Here is a 20,101-nt window from a genome sequence, read left to right as displayed (position 1 = left end):
ACTTATGTTTAAGTGCTTTCCATGCACATACAAATATACATGTGTATATATTATTTCAAACACACTTAAAACATACACCGATAATTAAGCATACGTAAAATTTGGAATTCATTTAAGAAATGTACCGACTATTAAAAATTATTTAATTAGACTGGAATAAGACTGTATTAGAGCTGACCATATAAAAGCAGAAACCTAAGCAAATGTCATTGGGACTTGGCTTTTTACTCCTATTCCTATTAAATTAATAAATGAATATAGCTGAAGAAAAAAAAATCAGAAATTTAGAAATCCAAGACTTCTACGTTATTTGAAGTAATATACCCTTAATTCCACTTGAATTTAGGAATTTTCATGAAGATGAAAAACACATTTGAGATAAACACATGTGACCTAAGTCTTTCAGACATTCAATGATTTACCTTGATAAATCTGGAAAGTCCATCAGACAACTTTAATGGGTCACTTCTTACCTGGCAGTTCACAAATACTATTTTCAAAATCCCCATGTTACCCACCTTATACCCAAAACTTGGTCCATCTATAGGAATTTGGAGGGTGTAATAAATCAGTCACTTTCCTCTGCCCTACAAATTGCTTATATTTGGGAAGATAGCTCAGATCCTTGAGGGCTTTTTGTTGTTGTTGTTATTTTTTAACATCAAAAGAATATCACTAACTCATCAGATAGAACATTCAAGTAGTATCACATGATCATACATTCTGCAGCTGTCAGGAAAGTAGTCCAATTTTTTTTTTTTTGGAGGCTGGGGACAGGGGTCAGAGGAGGTGGCAGATAGTCGTATAGTCACTTCAATATCTCTGCTAAATTGTAGTCATGCATGATGGTTAGGGTTATAAAGCCATGATGAATCTATTATCCATGCTGGGTAAACTAGCTTCTCTTGATAGAAGTCATACTGGAGGTACCTAACCTATTAATTTCATGCATGAATAATGGATAAATAACCCAGAGGCATAGACTTTATACTTAGCCACCTTTGTTAATGTCATCAGAGCCCACAGTGACAGAAAGATTTGAAATATCACAGGTGGCCTTTGCTGAAAGACCCAGACCGTGTTAATGAAAGGAATTTGTTGGATTATAATCTAGGTATCTTTGATTTTTCTGCTCTTTCTGACACTTTCTCATCTTACAGAACATTAGAATCTGTTCTTCCAACATTCTTAACATATTTTGAATAGTCTCCTTCTTCATCACCATTGGCAGAATTTAGCCACTAAATTACATGTCTTAAATGGCATACCTGCATTATCTCCTGAATCCTATGAAATGTATATACAATATCACAGCCAAAGTAATCTTTTTAAAGCACATACATGATTATATTACTTTTTTAAAGATTTATTTATTTGAGAGAGAGAGAGAGTGTGTGTGAGCCAGAGAGGAGACAGAGAGCAGTAGACTCCCCACTGAGTGCACAGTCCCTCCTTCCCACTCCCTCTGCTGCCCACCCCTCAGTCTCGCCACAGCCCTCTGTTCTTTTGGGCCTCAGAACCCTGAAATCATGACCTGAACTGAAATCAAGAGTCACTTAACTTACTGAGCCACCCAGGTGTCCCAATTATGTTACTTTTCTATTTAAAATTATTCAAAAGGTCTCCATTCCCTTTGGGATAAAATTGGGATAAAATTTAAACTCCTCTCTATGTTACCTAAGGCACCTATATTCTCCAGCCTTCTCCCAACACTCTAACCTAGCCTCTCCCTCTGAGCCCTACCTCAGCTGGAGGTGCAGTCATTCTGGACTTGCAGTTCCTTGAGGATGTTATTTTTCCATGGGTCCTTGAACATTTGCATCTGCTGTTCCCTGAGGCCTTCTTCTTCCACTCCCTTTCCCATGACTTGCTCCCTCTCATCTTTCCTATGCCAGCTCAGGTATAAAGCTTCAGTGGAATACTTCATTCTGAGCCAGGTATCTACAGACTCTGTTATTCTTCGTGATTTTTGCCTATTTACTTCTCTATGTTTTCTACCATACTGTAAAATTCTAGGAAACAAGGACTATGCTCAGGACTTTGCTTGGAAAATGAATGTACGTTAGACATGTGTGGAATTCACTATGTGTGGCAAGTGGCCAAGGCACTAAGCAATGCTGCTGTAGGGGAGGAGTCATCAATTTGTTGTAAAATTGTTCATTGCCTTTTCTTTTTTATGTCATCATGGTAATATAAGGAAAACTATAATAAAAATCCTCCTGTCAAGGAATTCATAGGTCAGTGGAAAAGATATATTTTATTCATCACTTAGTGTGAGAAGTTCTCTGCTTAGGTCAATTTATAAAGGGGACCTTGCCCAAGAGTGAAAATCAAGAAAAGATTCTTGGAGGAAATGACATTTGAACTTAATTTTGAGGACAATCTAACTCAGTGGTAATGAGTTTAGGTTCTAGTATCTGTTGGGCATGGGGCTGAATCCTAGTTCCATCCCTTGCTAACACCTAAGTTATTTAATTTCTGAGCCTCAATGTCCTAATATGTAAAATGGAGTTGGCAATACCCACTTCATAAAGGTGTTACTAAATGAATGTGATTAGTTTATTATTAAATTAAATGTTATAGAGATTAAATGTAGAAAAAGTGGAATTTGTAAGAGCACATAACTAGAACCATAACTTCATCATTGGATGTCTAACACTGAACAAAGTAACTGGAAAAAAAAAACTGATATGAGACAAGTTCTTGTTAGATTAATGAGACTTGTTAGATCATTGAGACTGGGAGGCTATGTTTTTAATAAGCTTCCTTCATGATCCTAATAAAGATCACTTAAGAGAATTATTATGTTAGCACAAAGGAAAAGTTAAGAATAACAACGATGCATGCTATCCTGAACCTTTATATTAACTCATTTAATCATCACAAAGACCCTAGGAGATAATTATAAATACTTTCACCTCATTTTCAAGTGTGGAAATTGAAGCACAGAAAGGTTAAGTATTCAGCCCAACCAACCCAACCAGGAAGTGATAGAGGCAAGATTCAGATGCAGGCCATGTGTCTCTACCTCACTGGATTTGCAGTCGTAGAGCAATGGCATAATTCATTCATATACCAAATATTCACTGAGTATATATTTTCCAGACAATGTTCTAGGCAAATTGGATACAGAAGTGAGTATATATTTACATATAGCATATATTTAGAGAAGGAGACAGATAGTAACAAAATGAGCAACAAATAAATTAATAATATAAATTTCAGATACTGGTAAGTGCAATTAAAAAAGTAATAAAGCTATGAAAGCGGAAAAAGAAAGTGTAATGGGGATGCTGGTACTAATTTAAATGGGGTGCACAAGGGAGACTTTTCTGAGACATTTGAGCAGATATTTAAATGATGAAAAGAGCAAGCCATTTAAAGATCCAAGGGGAGATTATTGCAGGAAATAGAATAGCATATAAGAAGACTCTGAGGTAGGGAAAGCCTGTCTTTTTGGAGGAATGACAAGAAAGTATGTGTGAAATGTTCTAGTAGTTGGTGGTTAGGACATAAAGTCAGAGAAGCAGGGGTCAGACCGTATAAGGTCTTATAGGTGATGATAATGAGTGTAATTATTGCCTCCTGGAAGGTTTTAAGAATAAAAGTGGTATAATTTGGTTTATATTTTGGAAAAGATTACTCTGGCTACTTTTAGCAGTGGGCAAAAGTGGAAACTACTACAGTAGTACAGGCACGGGAATGATATTAGTTTGGACTAGAATTCAGCAGAGTCGGTGATAAAATTTGATTGATTCTGAAATATATTTTCATGGTCGCACCGGTAGGACTTGCTCTGGATGTCAAGGGAAAAAGAGCAATTAAGTGAGACTCCTAGAGGAGTTTTTTTGGGGGGGCTGAATAATAAGGAAAATGATAGAACCAATTAGCTAAGATGAGGAATATTAGGGTAGAAGCAGCTTTTGCCCTGAGGGTAGGGAGTACAGGGAAATCATGAATTCTGTTAGTAACATATTAAGTTTAGAAGACCCTCTTGATATTCAGCAGAGAGGCCAACCGGACAGTTAGTTGCATACATCTGGAATGCAGAATAGAGGTCATAATTTAGATTTGAGAATTGTCAGCTGATGGTTGGTATTTAAAACCATAGGTCTGGATGAGATCACTAGGGAATGAGGAGAGACTGAGAAGAGGTCTGTGCATTGGGTTTCTGGAATGCTCCAACATTTAGAGGAGGAGCCAGCAAGGAGACCAAGACAGGGTACCAGGGAGGTCATGAATAAACAGGAGAAACAGTCTGTTCTGCAAGGCAAGGAATTATCATCTTGAAGGAAGGAGCCAGTGATAGCTGCATCAAATGCTACTGAGAAGTTAGAATGAAGAACTGATGCTTGGATTTAGCAAATGGAACTGGTCAAGACTTTAATGAAGATGATTTTAGGACTACTGAGGGGATGAAAAACATGAACTAGGTTAAAATAAGAAAATGAAGTAGTAAAGTGGGATGATTGAAAATAGACAACTTTTCTAGATTTTTGGTAAAGAAAAATAGAATTATGAAACAATAACAGGAGGGGAACATTGAGGCAAATGACATTTTGTTTTGTTTTGTCCTATATTACTGCATTGCTAGAGGACTTTTTTTTCTTTTTTAATGAGAGATATTATATCATGTCTGCATTAAATTTATCCAGGAGAAAAAGAGAAGGAGAGAGAGAGAGAGAGAGACTGATTTTGTAGGAGAGACAGAGAGGAGAAAACTGCAGAAGTAGAGTCCTTAAATGGACAAGAGGTTACAGAGTGCAGGTCACAAGTGAAGGTCACAAGTGAAGGGCTGGCCTCACAAAGGAGCAGGGAACATTCTTCCCCTGTAAAGGGAGATCACACTTGCAGACTTGGAGGTAGGAAAGTGAGGTGATATTCCTATGACTGCTTGGATTTTTCTCAAGGACACAGGAAGAGAGATCAAGAGCTGAAAATGAGGATGAAGGGGGGGGGGGCGGTATTTGAGATTTGAGGAGAGCAAATAAGTTGTGAATCTGTTGTTCCAGAGAATGAGAAAATGATTTTTCTAAAGAAATATATAAGAATTGGAAGGATGTTTTGAAGGTTCACTCGAAATCAATAGCTATAAATTTAAAGTGAGATGAATGAGGGCTTCTCTAAATCCATTCAATTGCCCAGGTGGTGACTTGGAGGGCTGAGGCTTTGCTGGATGAGCACGGAAAGGAAGTGAGGAGAAGAAATGTTGAAAGCCTATGAGAGGGAGACTGTGGAGTATGGGGGGGGGGCATAAGAAAGGTGAAAATGGGAGGAGAATGGTAAAATCAGTGATTCAAGGTCCCAATGGGAGTTGAACGAATTTTCGAGGGGGAATACTACAATAAATGATAAGAACATAGAAGAGGTGGTGTTCAGCAAAGATAATAGGCGATGGATGTTTGGGGGCGGGTGTAGTTCAGGGCAGTGGTAAGTTTCAGAGTGTGACTGAGAACCTGAGGGCAGGAGGTGAGATGACTTGCCAGATCTTGAAGCAAGGGAGCATCAGAACACAGCCTAGAACACACAGTTGTTTCACTCCCACCATATGTTCTACCTCACACCAAAGTGAGCTTCAATCTTCTGACCTATAAAACCAGGTTAACAACATGGTGTCATATTAAGATGGTGGGGGGTGGGGAGAGAAGGTTTGGCTCCCTGACTGTGAGATCAGCACAGCCAAACAGGGTCATACATTTAAGAAGGGTCACGTGGCATTTAATGCCCAGTTCTTGCCATCTTTTTGATTTTTAGCCAATTTTAAGCAAGGGCCTTGCATCTTCATTTCCCACTGTACTCTGCAAATTATATATGCCAGTCCTAAAGAAAAGATTACTGATTTAGTAGAAGAAATGTGTTCTCTTTTTTCATTTGGGCTAATTTTCCATAAGCCTCATTTTTTCTCCATTTAGCATGCCATTAAAATTTAACCAAAGTTCATAATGGAAGTTTTAAAGAACACATCTGTCAAACACTTAGCTTTTAATGTAAATTTCCTTTTAAAACCACTCATGCTCAATAAAAATTAGGTTGAGAATGAAAAATTTCTAACTCAGGAAAGTGAATAATCAGTAAACTTAAAAGGAATATAAACTTAAGTTCAGGTCTAGAGTCTGAATTCATACTTGATGATATAGCTTAGAAAAATACTTACATTTTTCTTTCTTATTATAAATGGGTTATGTGTTTATTATGGAATGTTTAGCAAAAAGATGAATGGTTAGCAAACAAAAAGAAGAAACTAAAAATTATAAAAAATAACAAGTGTTAACATTTTGGTGTATATCCTTTCAGGCTTTATGTATATACTTAAGAATGCAAATTATGCATACTGGTACTTATGGGGTTGTATTTACATACCATTATAAAATTTATGTTTTTAATTTAATAAGAACCTCATTAGGCCTTCCATTTTATATTTAAATATTCCTAAAAATACCATTATAATATAATTTAATATAATTTTCTATTATTTGGACATATAATAATGTCTTATAAAACACTTGTCCTTTTCAGTTTTCATTATTATAAAAAAAAAAAAAAAAAAAAAAAAAAAAAAAAAAAAAAAAAGAACCTCATTAGGCCTTCCATTTTATATTTAAATATTCCTAAAAATACCATTATAATATAATTTAATATAATTTTCTATTATTTGGACATATAATAATGTCTTATAAAACACTTGTCCTTTTCAGTTTTCATTATTATAAACAATACTAATATGAACATTCTTTATGTCTGTATATTTTGTAAGTATAATTTGAGTCAAAAAAACTGTGCCCATTTTAAAGCTTCTGATTCATTTTTCCAATTTGCTTTTTTGTGGTTATAACAATTTCTAGGGTCACTCCATAGCAGTGAATATTAACCTTCCTTTTTGATTTTGCCAACTGGACACACAAAAACCATTTAGGATCATTGTTTTCTTTGTTTATTAATGAACAAATTTTCATATGTTATTGGCCTTTTCTTTTTTGATGAATGTCCTGTTTTGGTCATATTTTTTTTCTAGGTGGTTTTTGGCCTTTCTCTTGCTGTTTTCTAAAATACCTTTATAGATTCGGGTTGTTACACAGAATTTTGCTAATTTGTCAAAGCCTTGCCAAGTCCCTAATAACATATTTGTAGAGATCTGCAGGATTGCTGTGTTTTTCTCCAAAGGGATGGCTTTAAAATGCGTCACCTTTTTTTTTTAAGATTTTATTTATTTATTAATGAGAGACACGGAAAGAGAGAAAGAGGCAAAGACATGGGTAGAGGGAGAAGCAGGCTCCATGCAGGGAGCCTGATGCAGGACTCAATCCCGGGTCCCCAGGATCAGGTGCTAAACCGCTGAGCCACCCAGGGATCCCCCATCAATTAGTTTTTTTAAATTAAAAATGCATGCATGAATATGGTAGTCATGAGATAGCAATAATATTATATAAGTGAAAATATTTTGTAATGTATCTAAAACTGTATCACAAAACATTAATAATGAAAATAATAGGAAAAAGTGCTATACTAGCTCATTGAATATTTCTCTCTCATTCATCTCTCCAAATCTTGGCAATGCAATTTACACATGGAATATTCTGATAATTTGGTTTGTCTCTGTAACCTCCATTGCAAACATTTCATTAATATTTTTATTTTGAAACCTGTTGGAAACTTCCAAGGTAAAACACACAATTGTGTGATCTCACAAAATAATGCATTAGGATGCAGAATGTCAAATGCAAGATTGAGGTTTTGGATTATTGGATTTTTCTTACCCTTTCCAGTGTAATTTCTTCAAACTCATATTCAATTTCTGTCCCATTGACCTGTAAATAGGAAAAAAGAATGATTAAATACATATTAAGGGGGAAATGGCTGTGTTTTTAACAATAAGTTTCATTCTGGCTATGAATAAAACCATACTTTCTTAATGTTTGTGATCGTGTTTTCATCCAAATAAAATATAATCTAAGCTATTCTAAAATATATGAGTGAAACTTTATAAAAAATAATCAAAGCTTATTGCATTCCTCAGAATGGTGATATTTGAGAAGGTGATATTTGGGGCCGAGGGAACAACACAAAATATGCATTGTGAGGTTACAAAGAATAAACTACCTAGGGGCAATGTTACAGGTACAAGGGAAATAATTTCCTAATATCCTTTACAATTTCCATGAGTGAACACTAAAATATGACCTTAATAAGTCAGTAGAAAAGGCAGCACAATGCTATGTCACATTTTTCCAAAAAAATAGCGTTCAGAATAACTGTGTCAGATAAGAAATGCCTTTTCTTTATTGGCTCAAGCTCAGGTAATTCATCCCCATTATCTTCATTATATTTATTAGGAAGCCCTGGACTATGTAATCATGTACTTCATACATGTTCATGTACCTCAGTAGCAGCAAGAAAAGAATGATATGTTTGGATATGTTTGAAATTCCTAATGAGAAAGCTTTAGCCATCTAAGCAACTCTTGCATTGACATGAATTTACAGACAGAAATATTGAATATAGCCAGGCAATATAGAACATATGCCTTAGATGTCAGCAGATGTGCATACAGAATAGATGAAGAGTGGCTTTAAAATAAACTAACAAATATTCAATTCCCATTCTTATCAGAGTCCTTTTCAGCCAGGCAAAAACCTCTGAGCAAGAAAATTCTTGAGGTGGCTATGTCTTTTTTCTTTCATGTGTCTTGGCAACATTATTGGCATTTAGGGATCATCTAATCATCTCAGAAAGATGAATTTCTAACTATTATCATTTTTGTAGGGTCTGAACCAGTTGACTTTTCTTTCTTTAGAAGAACTTAAACACAGCTCTTGTAGACTGAGAGCTCTATAAAGGCAAGGACTAGATACTCTTATGCTTAACAGAGTCTGGGAAGAAATAATTATTGATGTAAGAAAGAAGCTGAAAAAAACAACTGACTGAACTAAGTATTCATTTATTTATCTTATTTGTAAACACAGATATTTGTGAATTCTCTTCCATAAGGAATTTGGATGTGGCATCATCAGTGCAAGGTATAATTATAACTAGAATCAGCAGCTATAAACAATGATAATAGACTTTACTTATGTGTGTCCACCAGCCACTTAGAGCATGTTTTTGATTTTCTAATTACATGAGCTAATTGGTGAATCACATTTTACTGTGCTACTACATTATCAAACAGCCTTAAACCAAATTTGATTTTCAGGGCTTCAGTAAGTTAATGACTCATAGAAGAGGACTTGATGATGTTAGAAAGCCTTAGTGGCTTTATGGAGGTTTTCGTTTTTTATGTGCAAAAGTACAAAACAAAATTCAAGCTCCCCATATGTCTGTGTTTCCATATTAGTTCTATTTTTTTTATAACTTTCTTTAGTTGATAGAAGACAGAAAGGGAAGGCTGAATTAATGTGATATGTTTTAATTCCCCCAGTATGGCTCTGTGAAGTTTTTCTTTGCTTCAGTGACTTCTCTAGAGTGAAGCCTTTCATATTATCAAAGTGCTGTAAAGTGGGGAGAGGAAAAAAAAAAAAAAGACTTCAAAGAAAGGAAAACAAGCCTCTGATAATAAAATCTAAAAACTCAGGCTGAAAGACATTCTGTGAGGAAATTCTTAAAAGACAAAAGTCCTTTAGTGGCATACAGTAGTAGTCCTTTGTGGTCTACCCAAATCTTTGCTTAACAATTCTATGATCATATATGCTGACTTCAGTTCCTACACGCACTGTAGAGACATATCTCAATTTGCTATTCAAAAGTTTCCTCATCAGGTAGACAAACTATAGGAGGAGACTTACAGATTCCTGGGTCTTTAGTTTTCAACCCAAAGAAGTAATGTCATTTGCCTAATTCTCTAGTATCTAGGATGTCTTCATAAGAAGAGATGATGCCATCCGGATTGGGATGTCACTTTACTTTAAAAAAATATACCATATGATTTTACTTATATGTGAAATCTAAAATCCAAAACGAATGAATAAATAAACCTTCTAGGACTAGAAGGTCAGAGCTAGAAAAACAGAGAACAAACTGATGTCTGCCAGAGAGAAAGAGGGCAGAGAATTTGGGCAAAGTGGGTGAAGGGGAGTGGGAATAAAGCTTCCAGTTACAGAATGACTAAGTCTCAGGGATAAAAGGTACAGCATAGGGAATATAGTCAAAGGTATTATAATAGCTTTGTATGGTGACAGATGGTAGTTATATTTGTGGTGAGCACAGCTTAACAGAGAGAATTGTTGAATTATTATGTTGTGCACCTGAAACTAATGACCATTGTGTTTCAACCATACTCTAAAAAAAAAGAATCCTAGACTACAACAGGATCTAGTGAAATTTTGGAGGGATGAAAGGTTTTTAGTAGGGCTGAGGCAATATTTCAAACCTGAGTTGAGAATATTTATTATTTATTTATTCATTCATTCATTCATTCATTCATTCATTCATTTTATTTTTTTTTTTTTTGAGTTGAGAATATTTAAAACATGGTATCAGAAGAGCCAATGTGGGAGTTCAGGAAAGCCATTTAAGAGGTCCTGGTGTCTATTCTGTCATCACTAAGAGAGTGTGATCTCTGTTCTGCCTCAAGACACCTGAGACAAGAAATCCCACAACTTCTCTTGGCAAAAGCCTTGGAGGAAAGGATAGAAAGCATAACTAAATATACCTCCATTTTAATCAGAAATACATAAGGGTGGGTTATGACATTCATGAAAATTTAGTGACTTTTCAAATAAGTACACCAACACAATATTTTTTAAATAATTTTTTTTCATATTTATTTAGAGGAGTTGTTGCTTGGTAAAAAGCCAAGAGGTGTACACAGTAATGCTCCCTATGCATATTTCATGTATTCCCAGAAAAAAACAACAACAAAAAAACTATGCTGTGAATGGACTCCCATTATCTTCTGGGGATTTACAGACAATCTACTGTCTGAACATGCCTTGGTGATCTCCTTTTACTCCTAGTTTACCAATATGTCTTTAAATTCACAAAACTCTCTTCCAGAAAACAGTTCTGTCACATGAATTTGTTGTTGTTGTTCTTGATCAGTAGTATTTCCAGTGATACTTCAGTACCCAGGCAATGTTTTATGCACCTGATAGTCTGGGGCCTGGACAGCTACATGGATTAGATTCAAGTTATTACAGCTCTGATACTGACCATCACTTTTAGTATCCTCCCACCATGAAGACTAGAAAAGTGAGAAGATTGACATTTTTGCAAATATAGAATTTCCAAGTTTTAAAAAATCTGTTTTTCTTTTTTTTTTTTTTTTTTTCCAGATACTTGATTTTCCTGAACCTAATGGTTCCATGATGACAGCTGGTAGGTTTCTATGGGGACTAGAAAATCAAATTGATGCCGCACATTGTCCTGCACTGTTCTGGTCATGTAGCCTTGTTGACATCACACAGAAGAGAGTGACCCATTCAAATTCAAACTTGGTACTTAAAGTTACAACTTCATACACTTTGCATGCTATCTCACTGCTTTTTTTCCCCCTCCAGTGATACTTTACCTCCCCAGATGATTATATAATTTAATTGAGACGTACTTTTGACTTCTGAAAAGAGGTCTTTCATGAATAAATAGATGAACTATTTAATGTTTTTTTGTTTTGTTTTACGATTTTATTTATTTATTTATGAGAGACACCGAGAGAGAGAGAGAGAGAGAGAGAGAGAGAGGCAGAGACACAGGCAAAGGGAGAAGCAGGCTCCATGCAGGGAGCCTGACGTGGGACTCCATCCCGGGTCTCCAGGATCAGGCCCTGGGCTGAGGGTGGCGCTAAGCCGCTGAGCCACCCAGGCTGCCCCTTTTCTTGTTTTAATGGATTTAATTGGAGTCTAAAGAAATGATTTTTTCACAATTTTCTTTTTGTTCTTTGCCACAGGTATAATTTCATTAAGGCTAAAAGCATCTTAGTATTTGGGATACATAAATGTTTATACAACCCCATATCATATATTATAAGTGTTGATATAATAATATCAAAGTATTGGCTTCTTAAAACTAAACATACTTCCACTCAACAATTTTTGAGCATGTGTGATGTGCCAAGTGGTGTAACAGGTACTGAAAAAAATAGAGATTTAAGATATGAACTCTATTCGCAATAAACACACAGTTCTTAAAGAGGCACCAATATACTAAGGCCTCAGAAAAGTATGATATCCAATATATAAAATATAAAGGTGGACTAGAACCACAGTTCTACTGCTGCCATATGTAAGTGATGTTTGTTGTATATACATATTCGATTCGTTAGTAGGATATAATATGATAAATAATGTACTAACTTTGCCCTTTATTAAAGGTAATTATCACACAGTAAGCAAGACTTATCTCTGAACATTATGGTTTTGCATATAAAGCTTTTGTTGGACTTTGGGAGGGGATATGATGATCATGGAGACTGGGGCATATGGTTTCAACTTGTTGGTATTTGTCTTAATACATTGCCAATGTTCATCCCCTTTTCCTGTTGGAGATTTATTACAGCAAACACACCATGATGCTTTATGGATTCTTATATTTGAATCTCCTATGTATCTTCTATTATGTTTAGTAGGTAAGATGGATTCCAGAGTTAAAAAAAAGAAAGACAAAAAAAAAAAGAGAAAGATCTGAATTCTAGTTCCGATATTTATGAGATATGTGAATGTAGCCAATTTCCTTAATCTCTCAAAACCTTAATTTCTTCGTGTGTAGAATGGTACTAACCAGTACTTCCATAATATGGTCATTGTGAATATTAGATAATTTGTGTAAAACACTTGACATACATCTTAAGTGATAAAGAAATTATATTTATTTATAATACCACACAGTTCTTTTCATAAAGGATTTGGGAGCAATAAATGAGATTACACATATCAACTACCTGGAATATAGTATATCTTCAATAGTGAGAGTGATTTTAATTAGTTGTGGATTAATCTTCAAAGTTCACAAGACTTATATGATCAGTTACTGAATATTTCCTAATTTCTCCAGTAATATAAAATATAATTTGATAGGCAAATAAATTTGCTTTCTTCTATAAAATCCACTAAATACTTTTTTAAATTTAAAGATCTCTTTCCTGAGCCCATCTAAGATGTGCCTTGTGGAGAGGAATCATCTTAGCTTTCCCTCCAAAATCAGGTCACTGTGGTCTTCACTCAGAGTATTACCTCAACTAGACCTTCTTCCGATCTCCTGTCTGCTCCCTCTTACATTTTCTTTTTAACATTGTTTTGCCCAGTCTTGACCATGATGTTGCTCTATTGGCATTCACTTTCCTAAGGCTGCTTTCATGATATCCCTTACAGCTCCAGGTTCATGAGGATACCAAGGATATCTTACTCATTTTTGCACACTGTAGTTTCTGGTACCATTCTTTGTTCATAGTAGGTCTTTAGACAACTCTAGAACCAAGTTACCTCAGAATTCCAAAAACTAAACTGTCATTGAACTCTTGTCTAAATTCAAGTAAGCATAGGGAGCCTCTAACACATGTTTTATTTTCCTGTAATATATGGCTTGCATTTATCTCTTCATCTCAGGAAATTTTTTCTATGTGTGTATTGTTAATTTCTAATTTAAATACTGCACATATGAATTAAAAGATAATCTGACACTTAATGGGAACTCACCATGTGCTAGGCATGATGATATGCCCTAGAGATACAAAATAAATGAGATATGGCTCTTGACTCAAAGAACTCACTCTCGTAGAGGGAGATAAATGAACACTAACATGCAACAAAGTGATATGGCTGCTGTGTAGATGCCTGCAGACTGTAACAGCAGAGCTGACATAGGGAAGCCAGATGATTGTACTGGAGGGAGACAGAAAAGCCTTCATAGAGGAGGTGGTATAAACTGAATGTGTTCAAGGATAAGTGTTCATGAGGATGAGTAGAAAAGAGATGGGTCTACCAAGGAAGATGGAAGAAGACAGACCCTTCTTCAGAGTGCTCTGCTGGAAAGAGTCAGAAGACCTGTATTGTAGTCTTGATTCTGTGCTTTAACATGCTCAATAAACCTGAGCAGTTATGTTGCTTGAATTTTCCTCATGCAGAAAAATGATTGCTGAAGTTCCTCTCTGCTCTCACCTTTTAGCATCAGGGCTTTACACTCTAAGTCATATTAATTTGCCTGTCACTTTGGTCAAGGTGTACCTGACAAACTTTATTATGGATTTTTCTATTACTCTTTATTCCAAAGATCCTAACTGGCAACCTAAAATACTACCAGCTGATAGCTCTCTAATCTCCATGTACCTCAGCCATGTCCCTTCTCCTTAACCTGTAAGGTTCTCCATCTGGGAGGAAGCTTAATGGTAGTATCACCAGCTCTCCTTAGCTCCACTCTAGATTGTCGCTATCAGCACCTTCCCATTTCTTCTCTTCAAAGACCTCTAGACTTTTGGAAGAAATAAAAAGTGTCTTTGTCTCTTTGAAAAGGGAGAAAAAGATAATGGAGTTTTGCTCTACCTCAATCTGAAAGAAAACTAAAGAAAGCTGATGTTCATTGTCTTTATCTTCTTATTACATTTAAGTGTTTCTGCTGAATGGAAAAACAATCAAGTATTGAAAAAGTGAGAGTCAATATGGAAACTTTAATGAATGAGAGTATCATCAGAGAAAGTTGGAGGTGGATAGCCCCTCTGATCACTTCCTCTAACTAATATTCCCTCTGCTAGCTATCTCCACTACCTAAAATTGTGCCCTCTATTTATATTAAGAGGAATTTTCACACAGAAATAAAAAGCTTAGATTCCAGGATCCAAAAGACTTGAATTTGAATATCAGTTTCATTACTTATAAGCTGTTAGAATTCATCTTTTTATGTGTTATACACATTTGTGTGTCAATATTGTTTAAACAGTAAGCAAAAAATAATTCTGTTTAAGCTTTATAGTGCATCTGTTTTAACCTAAGGTATGAATCTGGTTATTTTAGAAACACTTTTCAATTATAATGAGACTCACTTAAAAATATTCAGTTTGACAAGAAGCTAATCATAATATTATTACAGTATTATTAGTGAAACTTTATAAAAAACAATCTTACTCTTAAAAAAATAAGCTATAAAAATATTGATATTCTTAGTCAAGATTCTAATTTTGGTAAGACCACTATTCCTATTATTCACCTGAATGTGATCTACCAGTAAACCCTGATTTCATGTTAAAACTTCTAATCTTAATTAAATTTCTGAGCTCAGTGAACTGCTAAATCATAGCATCCACCAAATATAAAAAAAAATTAATCAAGTATCCTATAACCTGTTCCATTTTTAAACAATTTTCCTTTGGTTTTATTATTTCCTCTACCTTTGTTGTTAAAACTTTTTAACACAGGACTCTGGTTCTAGAAAAGTGATCTTAGACTCAATAATTATGATGTGTTTTTTCACTTAATTAGAAGCCACAGGTTTTTAAATTATTATTATCATTATTATTATTGTTAAACAGCTTTTCACCTATAAAAATGTGATAAATTTTCCTGGTATTTTTGTCAAGAGAAATCAAGGAAAATAGCTTAGGTTTCTTACATGCATAAAAGGAAAGTCTCTCTTTCTCTTTCTTTTTCTCTCCCTCTCTTTCTCCTTCTCTCTCTCTCTCTTTCTCTCTAATGTTGTCTTGATTAAAGGCTTCTGTAAGGAAGGAAAAATATAGTGCTTAAATAGTTCAGAACTGGATTGGCCTCTAATTTGGAAATGGACATTTCTTCCCAGCTTTGTTCCCTTGCCTCGCACCATATGCTGGATGGAGTAATAATAGGTGATTTTAATGCTTTCACTTGGCTCCAGCCTGATACATGTTGTTTGTTTTGTTGGATTTAAGTATTACATAAGTTAAAAATGCTCTTTGAGAGCAGTAAATGGTGTTAAGAACACATTGATCTATGGTTGTGAAGATACCATGATAATACATCAAGTTTTTATCCCATCAAGACCCTTGTTTCACTTTACTATCCCCATATACAAATCACTTGGTCAACTGCAAGCAATATCCAAGAGAATCAAGAGTTCAAACACATACCAAAAGATTTAGAGCAACAGAACAAAGTGAGTGCTGAGCCATACATAGGAGGAGACTTTACAAATACAATGATGTAAGCTGATAGTAAGAATATTTTCTCTTTCTTTTGGGTATAATACAACTATAGTAAGATGCACAATATCAATTCACTCGATTCTTCATCCTCAATTTCTCTCTTCAATCTGTGATCTTGTTTCTACCACTATACAAACAACTTTCCCACATTTGAAAACAATGATCTTTTTCCAGCCTTCATCCTCCATGGCTTTCCTGCAGTATTTGACATCTTGGAGTGACCACCACTTGAAACTTCCCTTTTCTTCTGTCACACAGTTAATATCCTTGATGGTTTCTCTCTCCATTATATTTAATGTTTCCCTTCTTCCTGCCAGATATGAGAATTTACCAAAGTCTGTTCCTTTTTGTTATGCAATCTCTCTCAAATTTTTTTTTCTAAGTAAGTGCCCTGATGTCACCCCAGTCTTAATAAGTCTGAGACAGGATTAATCATGCCTAAATATAATCATCATTTTCTTCATTCTATTCTCTATGTCTGTTAAAATAATCCTTTTTCTTTTCTTTTCTTCTCTTTTCTTCTCTTTTCTTTTCTTTTCTTTTCTTTTCTTTTCTTTTCTTTTCTTTTCTTTTCTTTTCTTTTCTTTCTTTTTTTCTTGTAATCTCTACACCCAATGTGGGACTCAAATTTATACCCTTGAGATTAAGAGTTATATGCTCTACATACTAAACCAGCCAGGAGCCCTGGGAATCCTCTTTTTCACATGTCCTCTATATTTGTTTTCAATCTCTAACTAGCATCCTCTTTCAAATCCAAAACTATTACTTTCTGAAGATCATCAATATAACTTTCTAAAAACATTTCTGCCTTATCATTTTTCAGTATCAATTTATTCTTCATATCCTTTGAGAGTAACCTTTCTATAAAGCAATGTTATTGCACATAATTATGCTGTACAAGTAGCTTTAAGGTATCTTTCTTTATCCTTAAAGAACATTTCAGAACGTCCACCAGCTGTTTCCAATATACCTTTGTAGCTAGACCCTACTTCTTATCTTCAAAAATATTTTTGAGCCAAGTAATTGTGCTGAAGCTTATATAAAGCAACTCCTCTCTTTAGTATTTTTATTAATGTCATACAGTTCACCCTAAATGTCTTTATTTTAATCTATGCTTATTAAAATCCCAATTAATTTAGAAAAGTATTTTTGAATGACTAGAATTTCCCATGTACTACATTAGTGTATTAGGTCCTAGGGATATAATAGTAAAGAGAACAAAGCCTCTGCCCTCATGAAGCAAGATTCTATGTGGGGTAGGGAAAGCTTCTATTACTGTCAACATAAGGCTATCTTTTCCATAAAGTCAAAAAGATTTTTCTTAGCAATCTCCTGGAATTTATCACCCTGTTCTCTAAACTGCCCCTACAAAAATGCTGATAATAATTACTACCATCATCTTCTGTTAAGTATCTACTACATGCCAGGCACTATCACAAGTTGATCTTATAATTAAAATAACCCTGAAAGCAAGACATTTTAATGTCAATTTTGCTATTAAGAAAGTCAAGTTTTTAAGTGAAGTGATTTCTCCAAGTTTACACAGTTTTAAGTAACATGAAATGGGATTCATCCTTCTCATTATTTAGTGATGAGAAATATGTGCTCAATACAAATTTGTCAAACAAAATTAAAGAATGAATGCATAAGGAGAGAGGCAGGAATGGAAGTATCTAGTGATGGAATCAAGGAAAGTCTAATGTTAAAACACTAGTCTTTATCCCTGATCATACATAGCACAGTCCCTCTTGTACTGTACTTGTTGTCTTCCTCAAGGTCCAACTTCTTATGTTGTATGTTATCTTTCCTGATTGATACACAGTCCTCTTGCTCAGATGAGGCACTATCTTTGATTTTTTTTTCTCTTGTGGCACCTATCATAATGACTTGCCCATAGAGCCATTTCACAAATAGCTATTGAAGAAGTAGATGAATTGAAACTTATATTAAGGGATTCTTACTTGCTATAAAAATCTTTCAAATCTCTCTATTTTCCAAAGTCCTCCTCACCATTGTCAATTTCCAAACAAGTGAACTGCCTTAATTTCCCTCTCATCATTTTACTTCAAATCTTGGTAACAATAAACTGTCTCCCTTTTCATCTGATTTTTTGTCACCCTTTCAGCAGCCTTCAAGATCAATCCATCAATCAACAAATATTTATTGAGTGACTATTCCCACCTTCTTTGCTAGCTCATATGATCTTTTTTATCTGGTTTTAAAAGCACATCACTAAATTCACAGCCGTGGAAAAGAGCTATAGAGCTATATTGTCCTGCTAATTCATCTGCTATTTCATCTAGATCGCATGTTAATTTTTTTTTTGGTTGTTTTGTTTTTGTTTTTAAGTTGTGTGATTCTAGAAAAATGTTTTGATCTGCTTGTTTCAAAAAAAGTCACATCAATCTTTCTGGAACAGATGCTAAGGGAAAGCATTCCATTATTTATTTTATTTCACTATTTATTTATTTATTTATTTATTTATTTATTTATTATTTATTTATTTTATTCACCTTTCTTGAACTTTAGGATCATAACAAGGAGCAAATTATGAATTCTGTTTCCATCCCCCCCCCCAAGCACACACACATCATCACCAGTTGATAAAATATGGAAATTGCAAAGTTTAAAATTGTTATATGCACATTTTTTCAGATTAGGCTAACAAAATATTAGTCATTTATGTACCCTTTATATATATGTTATTGTATTGCTCCTCATAACAGTCCCACGTGGGTAGATAATAGTATTAGTCAATTTTACACGTAAATTAAGAGCTCAGGGTTGGCAAATTATTTGCCTAAAATTGCTCAGCTAATAATGTTCTGTGTTTTGAATCTAGATCTTTTCAACTCTAAATTTTGAGCTGTTTCCATTGCATTTTGCTGTATACAATGGTTATTCTTAAAAGTAAGAGGTGATCTATGATTGGAATATATGAAATTGCTGGTGTTTAACTGTTATGACTTACAAAATGTCAATTCTGCAAATTCTGCATGGTCCAACTCAATAGTATAAAACAACTGAGCATGGTGATTAGGAATTAGGATTCTGGATTCATATTGCCTGGGCATACAACATCATTCTCCCATCTCTAGTTAGGAATTTTGGGTGAGTTACTTAATTTCTCTGAAACTTGGTGTCCTTATTTACAAAATGGATAGTAATTATACTTACTCCTTTAGGATGTATAAAGATTGAATGACATATTTTTGTAAAGGTCTAGTGTTCAGCACCTAGTGAACCTTCAAAAATATTGACTACAGTTGTTTTACAGTTTTTCCTAGGTGTATAATCAGCATATTTAAATTCTGCCTATTTATCTTTCTAAAGACAAACGCATGCACACATGTGCATGGAGGGTGAAAGTAATGGTAGGTAGGGAGATTAATGGCTACTGTTTGTAGGAATTTCTATAAAAATTGACATTTGTATATATCAAGTGTGCTCACTATTCTTATAGAAGACTTGAATTATCCCTATTTTCTGCTTTAGATTCAATTAACTTATTTTTTTTAAGATTTTATTTATTAATTCATGAGAGATACGAGAGAGAGAGGCAGAGACACAGGCAGAGGGAGAAACAGGCTCAATGCATGGAGCCCGATGTGGGACTCGATCCTGGGACTCCAGGATCACACTATGAGCCAAAGGCAGGTGCTCAACTGCTGAGCCACCCAGGTGTTCCTAGATTCGATTAACTTATATCAAATAAAAATCTATAGTGAAAAAAGGTGCAAACAATATATTTTTCAAAGAAAAAAATAAAAGCTTAAGTTTCTATATCTGTATCAGTGCTTCTAAGACAGATCCTAGAGTTTAAGAAGGGTCATGCATACTAAGTTGTGGCCATAACAATTGCTAGGCACACCAGGGAGCTCTGGGTTGGATGTACTAAATTTCTCTCTAGACACCTACCTCCCACAATGCCAACTGGGAAACTAATAGTATAAACTCTAGACAGTTCATTATTAACCATAGGTCAGTTTTTTTTTTTTAATACCCTCT

General features: G+C 34.7%; 1 protein-coding gene across 30 annotated transcripts in view; it reads right to left on the bottom strand.

Moving 5' to 3' along the window:
- DLG2 (discs large MAGUK scaffold protein 2) overlaps positions 1–20,101 on the bottom strand; it is a 1,976,108-nt gene that overhangs the window by 634,719 nt on the left and 1,321,288 nt on the right. For all 30 annotated transcript variants that reach the window (XM_049098993.1, XM_025419434.3, XM_025419437.3 and 27 more), the window contains one exon: positions 7,755–7,805. In XM_049098993.1, the coding sequence (XP_048954950.1) occupies positions 7,755–7,805 (51 nt within the window). The remainder of the gene's footprint in view (positions 1–7,754; positions 7,806–20,101) is intronic.

Source organism: Canis lupus, chromosome 21 (genome assembly GCF_003254725.2).
Source record: "Canis lupus dingo isolate Sandy chromosome 21, ASM325472v2, whole genome shotgun sequence".
In the NCBI taxonomy this organism is placed as follows: Eukaryota; Metazoa; Chordata; class Mammalia; order Carnivora; family Canidae; genus Canis; species Canis lupus.
Note: the sequence above shows the minus strand (reverse complement) of the source record. Positions and strands in the feature narration are given on the sequence as shown.